At 36.8% G+C, this 19,403-nt stretch overlaps 1 protein-coding gene across 1 annotated transcript in view; it reads right to left on the bottom strand.

Annotated features, from left to right (window-relative positions):
- Positions 1–19,403, bottom strand: part of PARD3 (par-3 family cell polarity regulator) — a 1,032,882-nt gene that overhangs the window by 512,992 nt on the left and 500,487 nt on the right. The window contains exon 4 of the mRNA XM_007942439.2: positions 13,007–13,185. Coding sequence (XP_007940630.1) covers positions 13,007–13,185 — 179 coding nt within the window. The remainder of the gene's footprint in view (positions 1–13,006; positions 13,186–19,403) is intronic.

Genomic DNA, 19,403 nt, shown 5'->3' with positions numbered 1-19,403 from the left:
ATGGCTTCCACTTGGCTTTTCCTACCATAATAGCCCTTACTCCACATGTCAGGGACCCAATGTGGGAATTCTGCCAATTGCTGAGTATATCTATTCCAATTATGCATTCTGGCACTGGGGAAATCACTACAGGATGGGTTCGGGGACCCACTGGACCCACTGTGAGACGTACCTTAGCGAAGACTCCATCAATAACTTGACCTCCATATGCCCCCACTCTGACTGGTGAGCCACAATGACACTTTGGGTCTCCTGGAATTAGATTCAATTCAGAGCCAGTGTCCAGTAATCCCCAAAAAGTCTGATTATTTCCTTTTCCCCAATGAACTGTCACTCTCATACTCAGATCCCTTTGGGGAAGTCTAGGAGAAAGACTGACATTATAGATTTTTGGCAAGGTAGTAGAGTCCTTCCTCAAAGGGTCCTGGCCTCCCCTTCTTTCAAGGGGTTGGAGGTCTGTAAACTGACTCAAGTCTCGGAATTGATTGAGAGGCCGTGACTCTGTATTCTGGTGATTCAGTGTAGGTTGCTGTTCATGTGACCTAGAATTCTTCTGTCTATACAGATCAAGCAAATATTTAGTAGGCTTGCCATGTGTTTCACTATTAGCAATACCATGAGCAAGTAGCCAATGCCATAATTCCACACATGTCAAACTATTCTGATTAGCGTTCCAACTCTGCTGTCCATTATAGTAACCATGCCCACCTTGCCTTTGTCGATTAACTGCTGCTACTTGGCCCCTACTACCACGGGGTCCAATCAGCCCCATTGTAGTTAAGTGTCTTAGTTCAATTAGGGCAGTTCCCACTGTCAAATCAGGTTTACATAAAATAGCAATCACAGCAGTATTCAAGGATGCTGAAGTTCCCTTCACAAATTTATTCCTCATGGTACTGGTGAAAGGCATGTCTTCTAGACTCTCCATTTCTGGCTCTAGGGGTCTAATCTGATAAATCCATTCTAACATGCCAATTTCCCTAAGCCTCTGGATACCTTCTTCTATATTATACCAAGGAAGGTCTGGTACTTCATCTTGACTTAAGGTAGGCCACCGCATAATCCATGCCTCAGTAAGCCAACCAAATAAACTATTAGATCCCTTCCTAACCTCTTGAGCTGAAACACTGAATGAAGAATCCATACTTAGTGGGCCTAAATCAATAAACTCAGACTGATCCAATCTTACATTCCTTGCACCATTATCCCACACCCTCAGTAGCCATTCCCGTACATATTCTCCAGGTTTCTGTCTGTACATGTTAGCAAAATCAAGTAGGTCTTTTCAGGTATAGAGTACCACCTCTTCAGTCACATTTTCTATTTCACCTTTTGGGGCTCGCTTGGACTTGACTTTCATTACAGGTCTAGCAGCAACAATGGGTGGTTGAGGGACTTCCTAAGAGCATTCAGGAAAGTCTTCCATGGCCTCTGCCTCAGGCAATGACCCAGCTGGACTGGTTTGGCTAGTCCCATCAAACTGAGGGGGAGGAGATAATGGTTTTACAGTTATCCGTTCAGATGGGAGGGATTCAACAGAATTTACAGGCTCCATATCCTGATCTTCCTGATTATCTGTCCATATGTCCCCATTCCAGGTTTCAGGATCCCATTTTTTCCCAATCAATAACCTCACTTTAACGTCAGACACCATTCTGGATTGGCAATTTAATTGGCGTTGTAATTCAGCCACTCTTACAATAAGAATCTGGGTTTGGTTTTCAGCAATATTAGCTCTGTTACTAGAAGATATAAGGCTTTCTTTCAGAGCACAACTGGAAGCACTGAGGTCTTTTATGTGGCGCTTAAGCCAAGACTCAGCAGCTCTGAGTTCATCTCACTCTTTCACCACTTTGTCTAATGTAAGCAGGACCAATCAACCAGCTTCCTTATACTCCTCATGTTGACAAAATTGCAGAAAAGTATCAAATATTTCATCACCCAGAACTTCACTTCTCACAAGTAATTGATCTATTGGTGGTGCTATTTCATGTATTAATGTTGCCACCTCACGCCAAAGATTAGCAGGGCCCTCTTTACTAACAGACACAGGGTCACTAGTGTCTTTAAGATTAATCAAACTGGAGAACCAATTTAGGAAGCAGATCCTCATGATTTTATCTCTCTAGAACCACTCCAGGTACAAAATGTGTTAGACGGGTTTCTCTAGAGAAACAAAACCAGTAAAGCTTATATATATATATATGTATGTATATATATAGAGAAACTTATTTTAGGAAAATGGCTCACACACTTATAGAAGCTGGAAAGTCCAAAGGTCCTGGATCAAACATCGAGCTGGAGGCTTTTCTGACTCTTGCAATCACTGGGGCTGTGGAGCTCAAGGCTGGCAGGCAGTACACTGGCTGTTGACTCTGAGAAATGACAAATCTGAGATCTCCAGGCCAAATGGTGGACTGTTCACTCACAGAGAGTTGTAGGCAGCACAACAGAATCCCGATCCACAGAAGAATGTCTCTTTACCCAGGATGTCCTTGGAAATACTGGAAGCAGGCCACACCCCTAAGGAAACTCTCTTTCAACAGATTGCCTGCTCAAACATAATCATCTGATCCCATCATAGGAATAACCACATCACAACAACTTAAACCACACAGAACTGTAGTCCAGCCAAGTTGACACACAGCTACAACTATCACAGACTGACTGCAAACTGCCTCAGAGCAGACAGATACATAGTTTCAGTTGTTTATTTCCCAATTATAGGGTACAATCAAACTCAATCTATAGCTAAAGGGAGTTTCCTTAGGGTATGTTCTGCTTCCAGACAATAAACAGGTGTTTTGTCAGAATTCACTCATTCTCACTTCACTTTGCATCTTTTGTAGTCTTAGCTAGGGATTTTGGAACAGAAACCAACAAAAACCTCCAGCCTGTTACCTAAGCCATAGATTTGGAACCTGCCAATCCCACACAGCTGTGATCTCTATCACTGATTTTGTTTCTCTAGAAAACTGTGACGACAGCCAACTGATCAAATGTACAAGTTTTAAAATAAAATATCCTGAAAAAGCAAGCCCAAAACCATTGTTGTCGGCTCGATTCTGACTCAACAACCCTAATGGACAGATAAGAACTATCTTATAGGATTTCCAAGGATGGAAACCTTTACAGAAATAGACTACTACATCTTTCTCCCAAGGAGTGGCTGGTCAGTTTGAACTGTCAACCCTTCAGTTGGGAGCTGAGTATGTAACCACTGTGCCATTGGGGTTTCTTTAAAAATATAAAATACATCTACTCATCAATTACTATCTCATTATCCATATTTTGCATTTATGACAACAGTAAAAAGTCTACTGTCTGACTGTTTTGCATATTAACAACATACATCTGGTAGTAACAAAAACCAAGGTAAAAGGGGAGAGTAACACTGACTGTGATGGCTGATGTTATGTGTAAACTTGGCTGGGCCATGATTTTCAGAGATGTGGCAGTTATCTACAATACAATTTGGTACTTACGTAATGGTGCAAGTTGGCAGTAATGTAAATGATGTAATCTGGCAATTATGTAATGAACTAGTCCTCCATTTTGTTTTCTGATGTAGTCATTCTACATCATTCTACATTCATAACACAGATTTTTGCTTAACAACCTGGTCTTTGGAATCTAACCATGTCGATAAATGAAAATGGGTGCCATATATTCAAATCTACTGATGTGTCAACTAGCCATTAATTTTATTGAAAAATAAATCAGGAGAAGTAGGCATTAGGACTCCAGTGGATTTAGAAGGATGAGGGACTATAGAAATAGTAAATGTAGGTTATCCCTTCACAATAAATAAATCAATAAGCAAGTAGAGATTAACTATGCTCCATTATCAAGAAGCTATTTTAATGTAGTATGGAGTAGGATTCAATAATATTGCTAATATATTGTCTGCATATTAACTGCAAAAATTTTTTCTCCCCCAATAAAACAGAGAACAGGAATTTTCTGGAACTTTCTTGTGTCTGGATAAGCAATGGTGACCTTATCCACAATAAATACATGTATTTCAATGAACTTTGAACCATAAGCAGGGAACAAATAAAGGAATAGACAGGAATATTGTTTTATCATTGTTCTTTTCTAGAAAGATAATTTCCAATTTTAATTTAGCAGAGGAAGTACACAATATCTCAATAAGTTATTGTAAAATTCTTTTTAAAACTCAAAACTAACTTTGTTTTTCACTTAAAAATGATATATTTGTGCAACTCAAGTGTGAAGAAAGATATTATGCAACCAAAAATAAATGCTCCAAATTCTATTCCATTATGATAGAAAAATTAGCCTGAAAGGAAGACATCTCAAAATAACCACAACTGTCCTATTTGTTGTTCTCTTTTAGCAGGCATGCACACATTTCCTTTCCAACCAGACCCAAGGTTCTTAAAATTTTTGAACCTTGGAAGCAACAGAGGAGCTTTAAAGAAATGCACACAAATTTCCTTAAGTGGATAAGGGGATCTGTTTGTGTGAGTGTATGTGTTTCTTCCTATAAAAGTAGATTTGTAATTCTATTGCACAAAAAGAACCTCTGCACAGTACAGCAGTGGTTCTGGAAGTCAGGAATAGCACTAGTTACTTCTTTGGTTTCCTTCATCCTCCAAACTCATCTCCAAACCCACCTCATCTAGGATTTCTCACAGTGCTATGTACATCATAATTACTTTATTATTCATGAGTTTACGGGAAACGATTATCAAGAGCTGCAAAAATGTTCATCTCTTTAATCAAGTAATTCTACATCAAAAATTTATTCTAAGGAAATTATTAAAGATATCATCATAAATTGACACATAAGGCTATTCACTGATGGGACCTTCTAAGGGTTACTTTAAAGAACAGAAAACTGGCAAAAATATAAATGTCATACAATAGAAAATGACAAAATAAAAGCAATAAACACCAACTACAAGACAATCAGTACATGATACCACATAATACAAATTATCAATATTTATGAGCCAGAGCAGAAATGCTCCCAATTTAACACAAATCAGAGAAAATTGTGGTATGTTAAATAATACTTATTGGATGATTCTTCATTGGTAATAAGGATACCAACCACCTGTATGGAGCTTGTATAGACCAAAAAGTTCAGAGGTACAGACACCAAAATATCAGTACTTCTCATTGTCAACATCTCCAATTAATAATCAGCTCCTTCATATTTTTCATTACTTTTTAAACACAAAGAGCAAGAAGTACAACTATCAGAAAATAAAACTGTTTTGGGAACCTTAAAATGTATGAAAGGAAAATATTTATAAAAATAATTTTCTAAAGTTAGAAAAAACGAGATCACACACTCTTCTAACAGAACAGAAAAGAGAGATGACAAAGACATAATTAAGAAAACATCTCTTCAAAGAGTCTGCATGTATGTATGGTGCTGGAAAGATATCAAATATGCCAAGCAACTAACTCAAACAGAAATAATAAACCCAAGGGGTAAGAGACATGCCAAGGTCTCTCTTTTTTTTAAAAAAAAAAAAAAAGGCTAATGATGCCAACACAATATGTTCTAGTATCACTTCCTTCCCTTTTCACTTATCAGGTAGGAATTTCTCTTAGAAACTAGTTAAGAAACATATCTTTCAAGCTAAACCTTCCTACGTTATTAATCTCCCACCCAGGGGTCAGAAGCCAGGGGGTGGTGCTGGAATACAACTTATAAAAGCAACAATGGGACAATGGCTTATACCAACTGCACAGTGAAGTAGTGCAAAGACTTTCTCCTTGGAACTTCATAGTAGGCTGATTCTTGTAAATGTCTATTATACCTCTTTATACAATGAAACAAAAGCTCTTCATGTACACACCAGCCTGCCTCTTTATTCCCAGTAATTCTGACTTAATAAGGATGACCAAAGAGATGGCAAAGATGAGATTCACACTGATTGAAATACTCTTTCCCAAGATGAAGCAGTAACAATATTTAAATCTCAAATGAAAACATGCCTTCTAGAAAGATACTTTCTATATAAAGTACAAGCAAAATGTTCCCTAAAACAGTAGGAAAAGGCAGTCACCCCAAAATGCTCAAAAACCGGAATGAGTAAATATCTGAAAGAACACTGAAAAATTGCCAAGACTTCCTTACCCTCTACAGCTCACCTCCCAAATACATGTATGAAAAATTATAAGCAATGCAGAAGCCCAGAGCACGCTTGGCATCTCCAAGCTCTCAGATGGTTTAATAAAGCATGAAACTCTGTCTACACTGTCATCAAAACTTAATAATGCAATGAGATATTATCACTATTCTAACTGAGAATAGTCCACCTGTCATCTGTGATTTTGAATCACAAAAGAAAGTCCAGTATGGTAGATTTCCAGCATATCAGAATGCAACTTCCTTGCTCAGAAATAAGAGATATTCCTTGATTGGCAAAATTCTTTTTAAAATGCGTGTAACTGCTCATTCAACTTTGAAGAAGATAAGTCACTTAACTATGCAGATGAGTTATACAAGAATGTCAACTTATTTTAACTATTAGAGATCAATAAATCATAAGACAATGAGCTCTTAATTAATTTATTTCCATGCGTTCATATATACACACACAGAAACCTGGGATCTCCGGTGGCGTAGTGTGCAAGGCATTTGACCATTAACCAGAAGGTTAGCAGTTCAAATCCACCAGCCACTCCTCGGAAGGAAGGTTGGGCAATCTACTTCTGTAGTGATACCACCTCAGAAACCCAAGGAGGGGTTGCTATGAGTTGGAGCCGACTCGATGGCAATGCTTTGCATTGCATTGCATTGTTATACAAAAACCTAAATCACTACACATAGATAAGAATTTATGACATTTGAAATATCAGCATAGGTAAGCTCTCATGGATGCAACAGAAATAAATAAACATAATGCTCTGTAACTCACGAGCAACTGTGCTCTTCTCGAAGCATGCTGTTTGAGCATTTAAAAAAGGTAAAGTCTTTTTCAACCAAAAATATGATAGCATTTCAATCAGATATACAACTATAAAAAAAAAACTTCCAGAGTAAAATGTAAACTGCATAAAATTAGTCAGCAAACTTAGTACATTAGTATTTGAAATGCAAAGCAGAAAACTGAAAGACTAATTCTTTGCACATTGGGCTTTAAGTATAGTCTATGTGAATATGATTTAATCAAGATGTGTGCATGTTGTATGTATATAGTATGCATGTGATATGTATATAAAAGCCTATTCTGTGTGAAAGTGTGGGCATTTCATTAAATAACATCTTACATAGAGAAAGAGCTTGTTGAATAAGAATTTATTAAAACAAATAAAATTATGTTTTAATGCACTATTATTTGTTCTATGAAAAGAAAGTAAAAAGATTAAATATCCAACAGTAGGATAATGATAGAGGACAAGCTATAAATGAATTATTGGCCTTTATTAAAAATTATCAAAAAAAAGACAAACGGGAATCCCAATGATATGAAAAAATACAGAAATAATAATCAAGATGCAAATATGTAGACATAATATGATTCAACCTCTGTTAAGTATGTGTGTGTATCTGTGAGTAGTTACCAAGGCTATTGCTACATTTAGAAATTCTGAATAACTTCATTTTCTTCTATTCTTACTGAATTTCCCAATTCTTTTTTTTTTTTTACAATGATAGATAAATATTATTAAAAATAAACATCAGTGATGTGGCTGTAGTTAACTGGCAATGAGCTTTTCAGCCTCCTTCTATTGTCTCTTTCTCATCTACAGGGGTTAGAAAGCTAGAACTAAATTTCCTGTAGGTAAGGTTCTGGATCAAATTGGATGCTTCCTCATTTGAATTAACTAGGATGAAATTTTAACTGAGGCTGTGAAACAGGGATTTGTGGGGGTCTTATGGACTGTTAACCAGAAGACTGGGGTTCAAACCCACCAGCCACTCCTTGGAAGGAGCGACTTGGAAGGAAGACTGGGCAATCTACTTCCATAGTGATACCACCTCAGAAACCCAAGGAGGAGTCGCTCTGAGTTGGATCCAACTCCAAGGGAGTGAATTTGGTTTTTCTTGGTTTTAATACAGAACACAGCTTCAAACTGGCTCAGCTCAGTTTAGTCACAGCCAGTGAAATAAAACCAAAAAGAACTCAAACTTTTAAAAATGTGGGTAAACTAGAATGTTAACTGGAACAGGAAATATTACAGGTTGAAGCCCTGATAGAAATGAAATCCCCCTTAGGAAACAAGGCAGAATATACATGGCATACCAACCATTTTTTTCTTGTCCAGCTTAGTCAGAAAAAAACGGTGCCCAGCTCAGATAGGGCAGCCGACTGCATCACTTTGCATGTGTGTCACTCTCCACAGTCTTGGCAATAATCCATTGTAACACATCAAGTTCCTGAAAAGGCTCACTCAGCCTCTTTCAGGTCTTCCATTCTAGGACTGCAATCCATAATTTTTCCCATTCAGGTTAGCATTCTGGATCCCCTCGATTTTGAAATTTCATGTCTGTTCCAGTTTTACTTTGTCAGCCATGACTGAACCAGTCCAGAACCATTCAAAGCCCTGATACTAGCAAGCACGGCTGTGGAGAAAATAGGATTTTCTGAAACAGTACACAGAAGTCTGCAGCTTCATGGGTAATGACAGATAATTTTGAAGACACCTGGGTATAGAGTTCTAATGTCTATTGTCTAGACCTTGGTGTGAAGATTTCCAAATTCCTGGACTGCAGTCACTGAACTGCGTCCTTGTGCTCAACACAATGCATACTAGATTTTCTTCACTGTGGCAGAGTAGCAGCTACCTTGGCAGGCAAGGTTTTCAGTATAGTTCTGATAGTCCATCAGACCCAGCCTAGCAATTGCTTTTGAAGACATTGTAACAACCATATAAAATACAAATTCTGAATATTAAGTCATTTATGTTTAAAATAGCTACTATGGTTCTGTTTGTTGACTAACATACCCAAGATGTTGAATGAGTTAAAAAAGAAAATGCTGTTTATCTTAATAACTTCTGACCTATTGTCTTAACTAATTAAAAGTCTTTATTTGCTCCCTGGGAGAAAGACGCGGCCATCTGCTTCCATAAAGATTTATAGCCTTGGAAACCCAATGGGGTAGTACTATGGGTTTTTGGTTATTAAGAATGAAAACAAAATGTCATGAAATACAGTCATCAATGAATTCTGCTTCTTCAAATACCTTACTGCATGATTTAAAAAAAAAAAAAAAAAAACTGATATTGAGTCATTTCCAACTCATAGCATCCTTATAGGACTAAGAACTACCCTACAGGGTTTCCAAGGCTGTAAATCTTTATGGAAGCAGACTGCCACATCTTTCTCCCATGGAGTAGCTAGTGGGTTCAAATCACCGACCTTTCGGTTAGCAGCTAAATGCTTTAACCATTGCACTACCAGAGCTTCTACTATATGATAAAGACCTCTAAGATTTCAAGCTAATCTTAATGAGAAGATAATCCAAAGTGATTCCTTATGAAACCTATAATAACAAAATATTTTAAGAAAGTGACCCTAATCTAAAAATTTGAAAATAAAGTGTGCTCTATTTTTTACCTGGTGTATTACTTTGAACTTTTGTACTCCATTTATTCCCCCACCTCCTCAACTTGAACTAGTATAAAGAAAAGTTGAAATGCAAAGCAAAGCTAAAGGAAATATTTAAAACACAAATTTTCACATAGAATCAAAAGATAAATCAAACAAACTTTTTATGAAAAGTAGATTATAATAATTTTATGACAAGTAGATATAATAAGATATTTTATTTTATTAATATGTTATTGATATATTTTTATTTTATTAATATATCATTACTACATTTTCATATTTCATAATATATACTGTGCTCAATTACTAGATGCACTGAAAATGTCTAATTTATTCAAGAAATGTTCATTGATAAGCTACTACAATTTCAGCAGTAAGAATGACAAATACAGTTTAAGGTCCACTATATAAAAGGATCTGACTTGACAGCAGTGAGTTTAGTTTTTTGGTATATAAAGGGTAAGGAGTGCTGGTGGAGTAATGGTAAGGCATTTGGCTGCTAATAAGAAGGACAGTGGTTCAAACCCACCAGCTGATCTGTGGGAGGAAGATGAGGTAATCTACTTCCGTGAAGATTTACAGCCTTAGAAACACAATGGGGGTCACTATGAGTTGGAATCAACTTGGCAGCAGTGGGTTTGGTTTTGGTTTTTGGATATCAAAGGTCAGAAGAATGACAGAATGAAATGATAGGGTTCTGGAGGAAAATGACAAAAAGAACATAAACAAATTGAAAAAAATGTTTAGGCTGAAATAAATAAGATCCATGAACAAAATTTTAACACATAACAGCATACTTCCATTTTGTTGGGGGACTTCCAAGAGATGCAATTAGGTAGTTAGAATAAATTTAAAATTAAGGCCACTCTCTTCCTTAAAAGTCCATACTGTTGCAATTTCTTTGATATACCTTATAAGGCAATATAAATATATATGTATGTCAAATATCTCTTCAAGGAAATACACAAAGTCTATGCTAAGGTTTTCTGTAAAGAGAAACACATGAGCAGAGTGACTAGGAGACAAGTTGGAAAAGAGCTTTATAATGTGCATTCTTTCAAGTTGAAAGTTTCCATTCTGAATCCTGTGTGTATATTATCTATTAAAAAGATGAATAATGATTGTACATGAAAAATGAAAAGTGTATATGAAAATGTATACTTTTGTTGTTGTTGTTGTTGTTGTTGTTATGTGCCATCGAGTCGGCCCCGACTCATAGCGACCCCTCCTTGGGTTTTCGAGGCAGTATCACTACGGAAGTAGGATTGCCCAACCTTCCTTCCGAGGAGTGGCTGGTGGGTTTGAACCGCCAGCCGTCTGGTTAGCAGGCAAGTGTCTTAGCCACTATGCTACCAGAGCTCCCGTATACTTTTAGTATATGTAATTATATTACAATTAAAGAAAATGTAAAAATACAATATACAGTTTTGTGGAAAAGTAATGAATGCACATGAAAATTTCTATGTGTATGAAAATGTACATAAAATAAAAACATGACATTTTTTTTTATGAATGAATTATATCAGAATTTTAAGTCAATCACAGAAGGCCAAATATTGTATGAGTGCATTACTGTAAAAAGTCAAGGAAGGATTTGCTTAGTGATGGGAACTCACTTTGTAGGTTACCAGAGATGGGAAGAAAGGGGAGGGGAAATTTCAGATTAGCTGGTGGCCACATGCTGAGTTGGGCAAGGGGAGGAATGGTATGGAGAGAGTATGTGACCAGCAATAGTAAAACTGGAGAAAGGGATGACACTGAAATGTACACATAACATGTAGATGACAGAGGCTAATACCAGTATATACACAATACTACATTACCACTGACACCAAACACCAGGCTACAGATAAATGCATAGACAACTGAGCAGATCAGAGGGAGGTCAGGAAACAGCAATATACCCTAGACCAATGACAGATTTAGTTGAGGATAATCTTGCACAGATACTAGTGATACAAAATGAATACAATCATTACAAAAGCAACAGAAGACAGAGTTTGAGTAATCCCTCAGAGACAGCCAAACACCTTGGGAGAGAGAACCACCGAGCCTGCTGACTCAGGACCATGATATTGGGGAATACCAGGCTCAATTGGTACAACATATAGATAAAAATCTTGTTCCACAACCTACTTTGGTGAGTAGAGACTGGAGTCTTAAAAGCTTATGAGCAACTATCTAAAGTGCAGCTAATGGTCTCCTCTTATCAGAAGCAAAGAAGAGTGAAGAAAATCAAGGGCATTTGGAAACAATCATCCCAAGGATATCATGGACCTTGAGACCAGAATAACTCGATGGTGCCTGGCCAATGCCAACCACTTGGGAAGGGATCAAAATTGGAGTTCCCACATAGAGTGGGAGGAAAAATGTGAAACAAAATTCAAAAACACAATAATGACCAGAACTACTGGTCAGATGGAGTCTAGTGGGATCCCTAAGACTATGGCCCTGGGATACACTTTGTGCCTTGGGAACTCACTCCCAAGGACTGGCTCTCAGCCCAAAGGTAGAAAGACTTACATACAGAACACCCAACACAAGGAGATGTACCCACCTACTCTACAGAGATACACCCCTTGGAGTAATCAGCCATGGGGCACCAGAGAGGCAGCATCCACATGGTGAGAAAGCTGGACAGACAGGAGTACATAACTAAAAAGGGCACAGGGACGGGGGTTACAGAGAAGGGTGGGGAGGAAAAGGGGTTAGGATAGGGGATGGTAATCAGGGAGTGAAACCAAATGTACATGAACTGTTGAATGTAAAACAAATTCTGCTCTGTAAATTTGCACCCAAAGCACAATTTGAAAAAAAAGAAGAATTTTATCAGACATTTCAAGTTCACATTGGTGCAAGAGATCCTGGATAGAGTGGGAGAACAATGGGAAACAAAGCTCAAAATCATACAAAAATAAAAATAAACAGGTTTGTTGGTCTGATGGATCCTGATGAGACTCCTGAGACTATGGTCCCTAGCTATCCTTCAGGTCTGGAAATGAACTCACTCCTGTGGCTTCCAGCCAAACATTAGACAGGCATACCGGGTAAACATTTACATCAGGCAGATTCACTCCTTAGAGCAATCAAGAAAGGCAGTGTTTGCTCAGGGAGATAGCTCAGGCTGCAGGAGTGCATGGGAAGAAGGACACTGGAAAGAAGTAACTGCAGGGAGGAAGTGGGAAGAGAGCTGTTACATGGTGGGGAAATGCAGTTAATGTCATGAAACAAAATGTGTATGAACTGCTGTATGGCAAATGAATTTGCTCTGTGAACTTTCACCCAAATCACAATAAAAATTTAAAAAAAAAAAAAAAGAAAGAAATTTCAAGTTATCTGAACTGTCATGTAAAAGTTGAACAAGTATTTAATTAAAAACACATGAGTAGCATAGGATATAGCCAACCACTGAAACTCATTATTGACACTTAGAAGTCAGGAGAAGAGAAAGAAAGAAGTGGTTACCTTCCTATCACAGGTTTTGGGGCTGCCAGCAGTGTTCTGCTTGAGAAAGCCAGCTGTTGTGGACCAACGCGTGGGGTTTTTCCGCGATGGCTCTTCACAGGCGAAATTATTATCACTGACAGAAGTTGAAAGGCCAATTAACGCTGGGTCGCTGCTTCGTCGGACATGAAGAGGCATATCTATAAATACGAAAAGCACTGTGTTTAAAAAAAAAAAAAAAGAAGATGATGATGATACTAATGTTTGTAAACTATATGTTAGGATTACAGGAGTTAAATCCCAAAGGTTAAAGAATAATCATTTTAAGAAAGTAACAGTGGGGAAGCATTCTAAATAGAAATTCCACTAATTCTTTGAAAATACTTTATGGTAAAACAGAGATCACTGGATGTGGTACATGGAGTGCACTGCTCTACAGTCATACTGCAGGGGCTTGTATTCAAGTTCCACCAGTTGCTACCTGTGTGGCTTTGGGTAAACTGGCTAACTTTCCTGCAATTCAAATCCCTTCCCCTTCTGCTGGCAATAAAACAGTACCTCTTTCATAGTTACTGTGAAGATAAAATGAGATAAAGTGCTTACCTGACATGTAGTATGTACTTCATAGATAGTAACAAAACAGTAACTATTTCTAATATTATCCCAATATTTTCAAATAAAATATCATATGCAGTAGAAAATATAAATCAAAAATCTAAGCAACAAAATAAATTTCATGTAACTTTTAATAATATCTGATGGCTAAAAACACAGAATCTAGACAATGTCTGTCTAGTCCATTAAAATTTTTCACTGAATAAAAAAACTAAAGTATTATCAGAAAAGAGAGAGAGAAAAAAAAATAACACTATATTTCCTACCCTTAAGATAAAGGAAATCATTAAGACATAAGATAAAAGAAATCTTGAAAGTATTCTGTTAATAGTATTTGCCACATAATCATACACATAATTAGATGAAAGACAGTGTTTTAGCAACTCTATGCATAAAGAAGAAGAATTTGTTTGCAAATTGCTATAACAAAATCAGTAATATAGGCTCAAGCTAGCATTTGTATCCATGACACTGAGAACATCTTGGCAGATATCATTGTTATCGCAGAGAAGAAACATAAAAACCACAGAACCTGCAATATTGAGAGTAAGAACCAAAAAGCACCATTCATCAACTAAGTGAAATCACTCAAAAAATATAGTTAAGTATAAAACAAAATTCAGATTAAATAATGCTTAGAATAATCCATTTTCAAAAACAAGGAGGAAAGTTAAATATTTATTTTTTAAAAGCTCCTAACAAAATTACTTTAATCATAAAGAGATAAGCTCATTCATTTACATACTCTATGAGAAATAATTTGAAACATGGATACTGGCCAGTATGTGGATTGGGCACACAGATCCAGGGTCATGTTAAACTTGATAATGCAGGATATACAGATATATAGATAGATACAGATATATCTCACTGCGATTAAGTCAGATCCAACTCATAGGGCTCCCTCCTTGGGTTTCCAAGGTGGTGTCTCTATGGAAGTATATTGCCCAATTTTCCTTCCAAGAAGTGGCTGGTGGGTATAAACTGCCAGCCTTCTGGTTAGCAGTCAAGTGCCTTACCCACTATGCCATCAGAGCTCCCATACACACACACACACAGACACACACACACACACACACACACATACATACAATGAAGATTACATTTAGACCATTGTCTGTCAAAAAGTCTCAAATGTGTTAAAACAAATTAGAAAAAAATTAAAAGAGAAAACAGAAGCACATGAACCATATTAATATTGCATTTAAGTTTGCTTCTACATTACAAGGATTTGGCAACAATAATAAACCCCCACCAACATTATCAGAGAAAAAAAAATGTGCTGAAAATTTGATATTGGTGGCTATCTTTGGGCAATCTACTTCCATAGTGACGCTGCCTCGGAAATCCAAGGAGGGGTCACTATAAGTAGGGTCCGACTCGACGGCACATAACAACAACAACAACAACAACATCTTAATTCGCTGGGCAAAACACATACAAGCAAATTGTGGAAGAATAATTCCCAGTTTTTAAGTGTGTGTAGATTATCTGTGACAGCTCTTGCAGATTATAAATTGCACCAAGAAAATTAAAGCCCAATAAGAATTATATAGGTACTCTCAGAACAAGTTCACAAAAATATGCATCAAGGAATTCATGCATGTTAATTCTATAAAGCTCTTACTATACACAAAGTTATCTCTCAATAGGCCAAAAAATAATTTCCAGAACCATCAAAGCAAAAAATGCAATCATAAAAGAAACACAGTAAGGGTTGAGAGTGGAAATATAAGTGGGGGGAAAAATACTTCTGGGCAATTGCAATATACTACTATTTAGATATGGGCTCTATTGCTTTAAAATTTGTGTTGTTGTTGTTATGAGCTGTGGAGTCGAGGATCTTTATTCAGTCATAGTCTGGTTTGTGCAAATGGTTAACGCTCTCAGCTCTTAACCAAAATGCTGGAGGTTGGAGTCCACCCAGAGGCACTTCAAAAGAAAGGCCTGGAGATCTACTTCTGAACTATAATCCATAGAAATCACGTGGATCACTGCTCTACTCAACACACATGAGATTGTCATGAGTCAGAATCAACTCAGCAGCAATAGGTTTAATGATTCAGTAGTTGATCAACTCTGGGCACCTCAATTTCCATTTTTCTTTTTTAAAGTCTGAAAGAAACACTATTTGGCTTCCACGAAAAAGTGTTAAATAATTGTGCAGAAAAAAAAAATATATTGTGCACAGGTAATGACCAAAAGCAGTACCCATTCTCTACAGTAAATAATCACATAAAAATATATTTAAACCACAAATAAATTCAGGTACCACATCATTTCATTGAATTTTCTTTGCAACAATAGAACACCTTATCCTACTTCATTTGAAAATTTCTTCAGGTCAATATATTGCATATTTAATTTAGAATAGATAAATAATTACAACCATCATCTACAAACTAGATATGATCTTTGTACTAACCTATTACTTTGAAACAGATTTTTTTAAAAAAAGTAAGTAGTATTTACTTCTATATATCTGTAATTCTCAAAATAAAATTGTAGATATGTGGGGGTTAAGAAGTAGGTAGTTTAAATAAAGCATGGAATGCAGACTCTGCAAAGTTATCTCTTAAGGGTGGATGATCAAGGCACAGCATCAGGGGTTCCATTTACAATGAGGTAGTCCTTTCTGTAAGTTCTTCAAGCATTAAAATGTTTTTGCTTTCATTTTGATGACACCTATGAAATAAATTATTATAAATATAGTCTAGATCATTTATTGGCACAGCCTTATAACTGAGTACTCGTGCGATTGCAGAACCCATGTTTACATTTGTGTTCACTGTCAAATTGAGGAAGGTGTCTTATATTTGATTACCAGGCTGATGGGAAATGAATAGAATCCATTTTAAGATGTAAAAAAGTGTTCACACACCAAATGATTTCATAATGATGTTGAAGTTAAGGTTTTCCACCAGTTTGAAGCAAAGAAACGACCAAATCATAACAGTGTACACAAGTAGCATAAATAGTTTCAAATTAAAATGCTTAAAACTTTGCTATAGGGTTGCTACCTTTTTTCCTTCTGCCTATGACTGAGACTCAATAAGACATTATTGTTGACATAATTGAGATATCAATGCTGTCAACTTGGATTTTTATTGGTATTGTAATTTCTTCTTGGTTTTATGATTACATACTTATTATAAGGCATATGTATCTAGTTTGCAAGGAGTTCTAGTGGTACAGTTGTTAAGCATTCAGCTGCTAACAAAAAGGTTTGTGGTTCAAACATACCAGCCACTCCATTGGAGAAAGATATGGCAGTCTGCTTCCATAAAGAATTTCAGCCTTAAAAACCCCATGGGGCAGTTCTACTGTGTCCTGCAGAGTCGCCATGAGCTAGAATCAACACAGCGGCTATGGGTTTGGATATCTAGTTTACACAAACACAAGTACAGTTAAGTTTAAGTTATTATATTAGAAGTAATGACTAAACTGGAAGATCCGAACTCCCCCAACCCCTTTTTTTTTTAGGGGGGAATTTAAAGGAGTCTGTACATTAGTCACAGTGGAGAAACATGAAGCTCAGTTCACAGATGAGTAAGCTGAGGTTCAGGCTCAGAGATGACTCAAGGAGTCCCTTGTCAATGAACAAATTCCCAATCAGGACGTCAGGTCCCCAGGCTAGTGCTCTGTCAGTACATGAATCCTGTGATAAGTTGTATTATAACATTTGCCATTCCTAGCCACCTATAGATATAAATGCTAGCCTCAGTCATAAATGGGAAGAAATTTGTTGTTGCTGCTTCTTTCAAACCAGAATTATACACACAGAGAAACATATTCTGATTTTAACTCACGGTATCATTTGATTTGAGAGTTGAAGAAACATTACATTAACTTTGCACATATATTGTAACAAGCATCTCAATTTCAAAAATATTAAAAGAGAAGAAGAAAATTGTTAAAATGGAGAAACTACACTATATAAGATAATAAAATATAGTTGAACCATTGATTCTCAATCTTTTTCTCCCCCAAGATCCTTTCACATTTAAACTTCCTAAAGATCCCAAAGGAGCTCTAGTAGCATAGTGCCTAAGGCGCTTGACTGCTAACCAAAAGGCTGGTGGTTCAAACCCATCAGCCACTCCTCAGAAGGACGATGGGGCAATCTACTTCCGTAATGATACTGCCTCAGAAACCCAAGGAGGGGTCGCCATGAGTCAGGTCCGACTCGACGGCACATAACAACAACAAAGATCCCAAAGAGCTTTCGTTTATGTGGACTGTTGCTCATGGCATTTACCATATTATAGGTGAAAATGAGAATTTTTTAAATATTGACTTCATTCATTTTTAAGTAATAACAATAAACTCATTAAATGTTAATATAAATATAATTTTATGACAGCTCTATTTTACAAAACAAGCATATTTAGTAGAAAGAGTAGCACTGCATATTTTGCTTAATGAAAAGCATATGGAATCTTCTATCTGCCTCTGCATTTAATCTGCTGTAGTGTGACAAAGCATATGAAGAATTTCACAGATACGTAGTTGGAAGAAGGAAAAGTTTTTTAGTGGCCTTTCCAGATAATTGTGGATATTTTTCTCTGGTAACACACCAAAACAGGACAAGTGATAGTTTCCCAAAGATTAGCTGAAATAAGGAAGGTGAACTTTACATTCTTTGTTACATTAAAGTCTACTTGTCTATCTTGCACTTTGACTGGATTTTAACCCAAGAAAGATTTAGTAACATTGTGCACTAGTCATTTGGCAAATATTAGTTCACAGAGTAATGATAATCTTCCAAATGTTGACATATATCCTAATGTCAGAAAATCACATAAGTTAATATTACTACCAATTTCATCAAGAAAGTCTAATTATTTGGAAACCTGTCAAGCTCTCAATGGGATATAAGCTTCCCAAAAACCTAATCTTCACTAGAAAGCTTGAATTTTATCTGCAGCAATAAATACTGTTGGTTGTTTGTCTTGTCATGACAGGCTCACTTCATTCATTTTTAGAAACTGTCTTCCAGGCACCAGAGCCTGAATAACCAGAGTTTGTCTACCAGTTGTTCTTTCAAATAAATGGTGTTCCATGAAAAAATGGCTAGAGCTCAGTTTGCAACTCAATCACACAAGTGCTTTTCTCAAGACAAACCTTAATCTTTGGTATGTAACAGACATACTTTCTGTCTACTTCCCATTTTGTTACACAAAATATTAAAAAGATGTGTATATAAGGGTCAAGATTTTGTAACAAACTAATTTTTCTGCTTAATCAACAACAATGGGTGAAACTATTTTGTTTTGGTTTTGGTGTTTTAATTGTGAGTGGAGTAAACAATATATTGGTGCTATTGTTTTGATAAGTGTTTTAAGGTACCTGCCCAACCAATCATAGGGATGCCACAGGACCAGGCACTGTTTACTTCTGTTTTGCATGGAGTTGCCATGAATCAGAGGCCAACTGAATAAAGCTAACAACCACCACCTATAGTCTGATCCAGCAGTGCTTAGGCACTAGTGCAAATGTCCATACAGTGAATGGCACGTAATACCAAAAACAAACCAAACTCACTGCCGCTGAGTCAGTTCCAACTCATAGCAACTTTTCCTTGGGTTTCCAAGGCAGCACCTCTACAGAACTAGATTGCCCAGTCTCAGAAATAGATTCTGAGGAGTGGCGGCAAGTGGGTTTGAACTGCCAGCCTTCTGGTTAGCAGTCAAATGCCTTAAGCACTACCCCACCAGAGCTCCTGGCACAAAATAAGTTTTGTTGTTTTTGTTAGGTGCCATTGAGTCAGAGCCAACTCATACCGACCTATGTATAACAGAAT

This window comes from Orycteropus afer, unplaced genomic scaffold (assembly GCF_000298275.1).
Source record: "Orycteropus afer afer isolate SDZICR_OR568_19922 unplaced genomic scaffold, OryAfe1.0 scaffold00090, whole genome shotgun sequence".
NCBI classification, from domain to species: Eukaryota; Metazoa; Chordata; class Mammalia; order Tubulidentata; family Orycteropodidae; genus Orycteropus; species Orycteropus afer.
The sequence above is the reverse complement of the archived record's forward strand: the minus strand, read 5'-3'. Positions and strand labels throughout refer to the sequence as shown.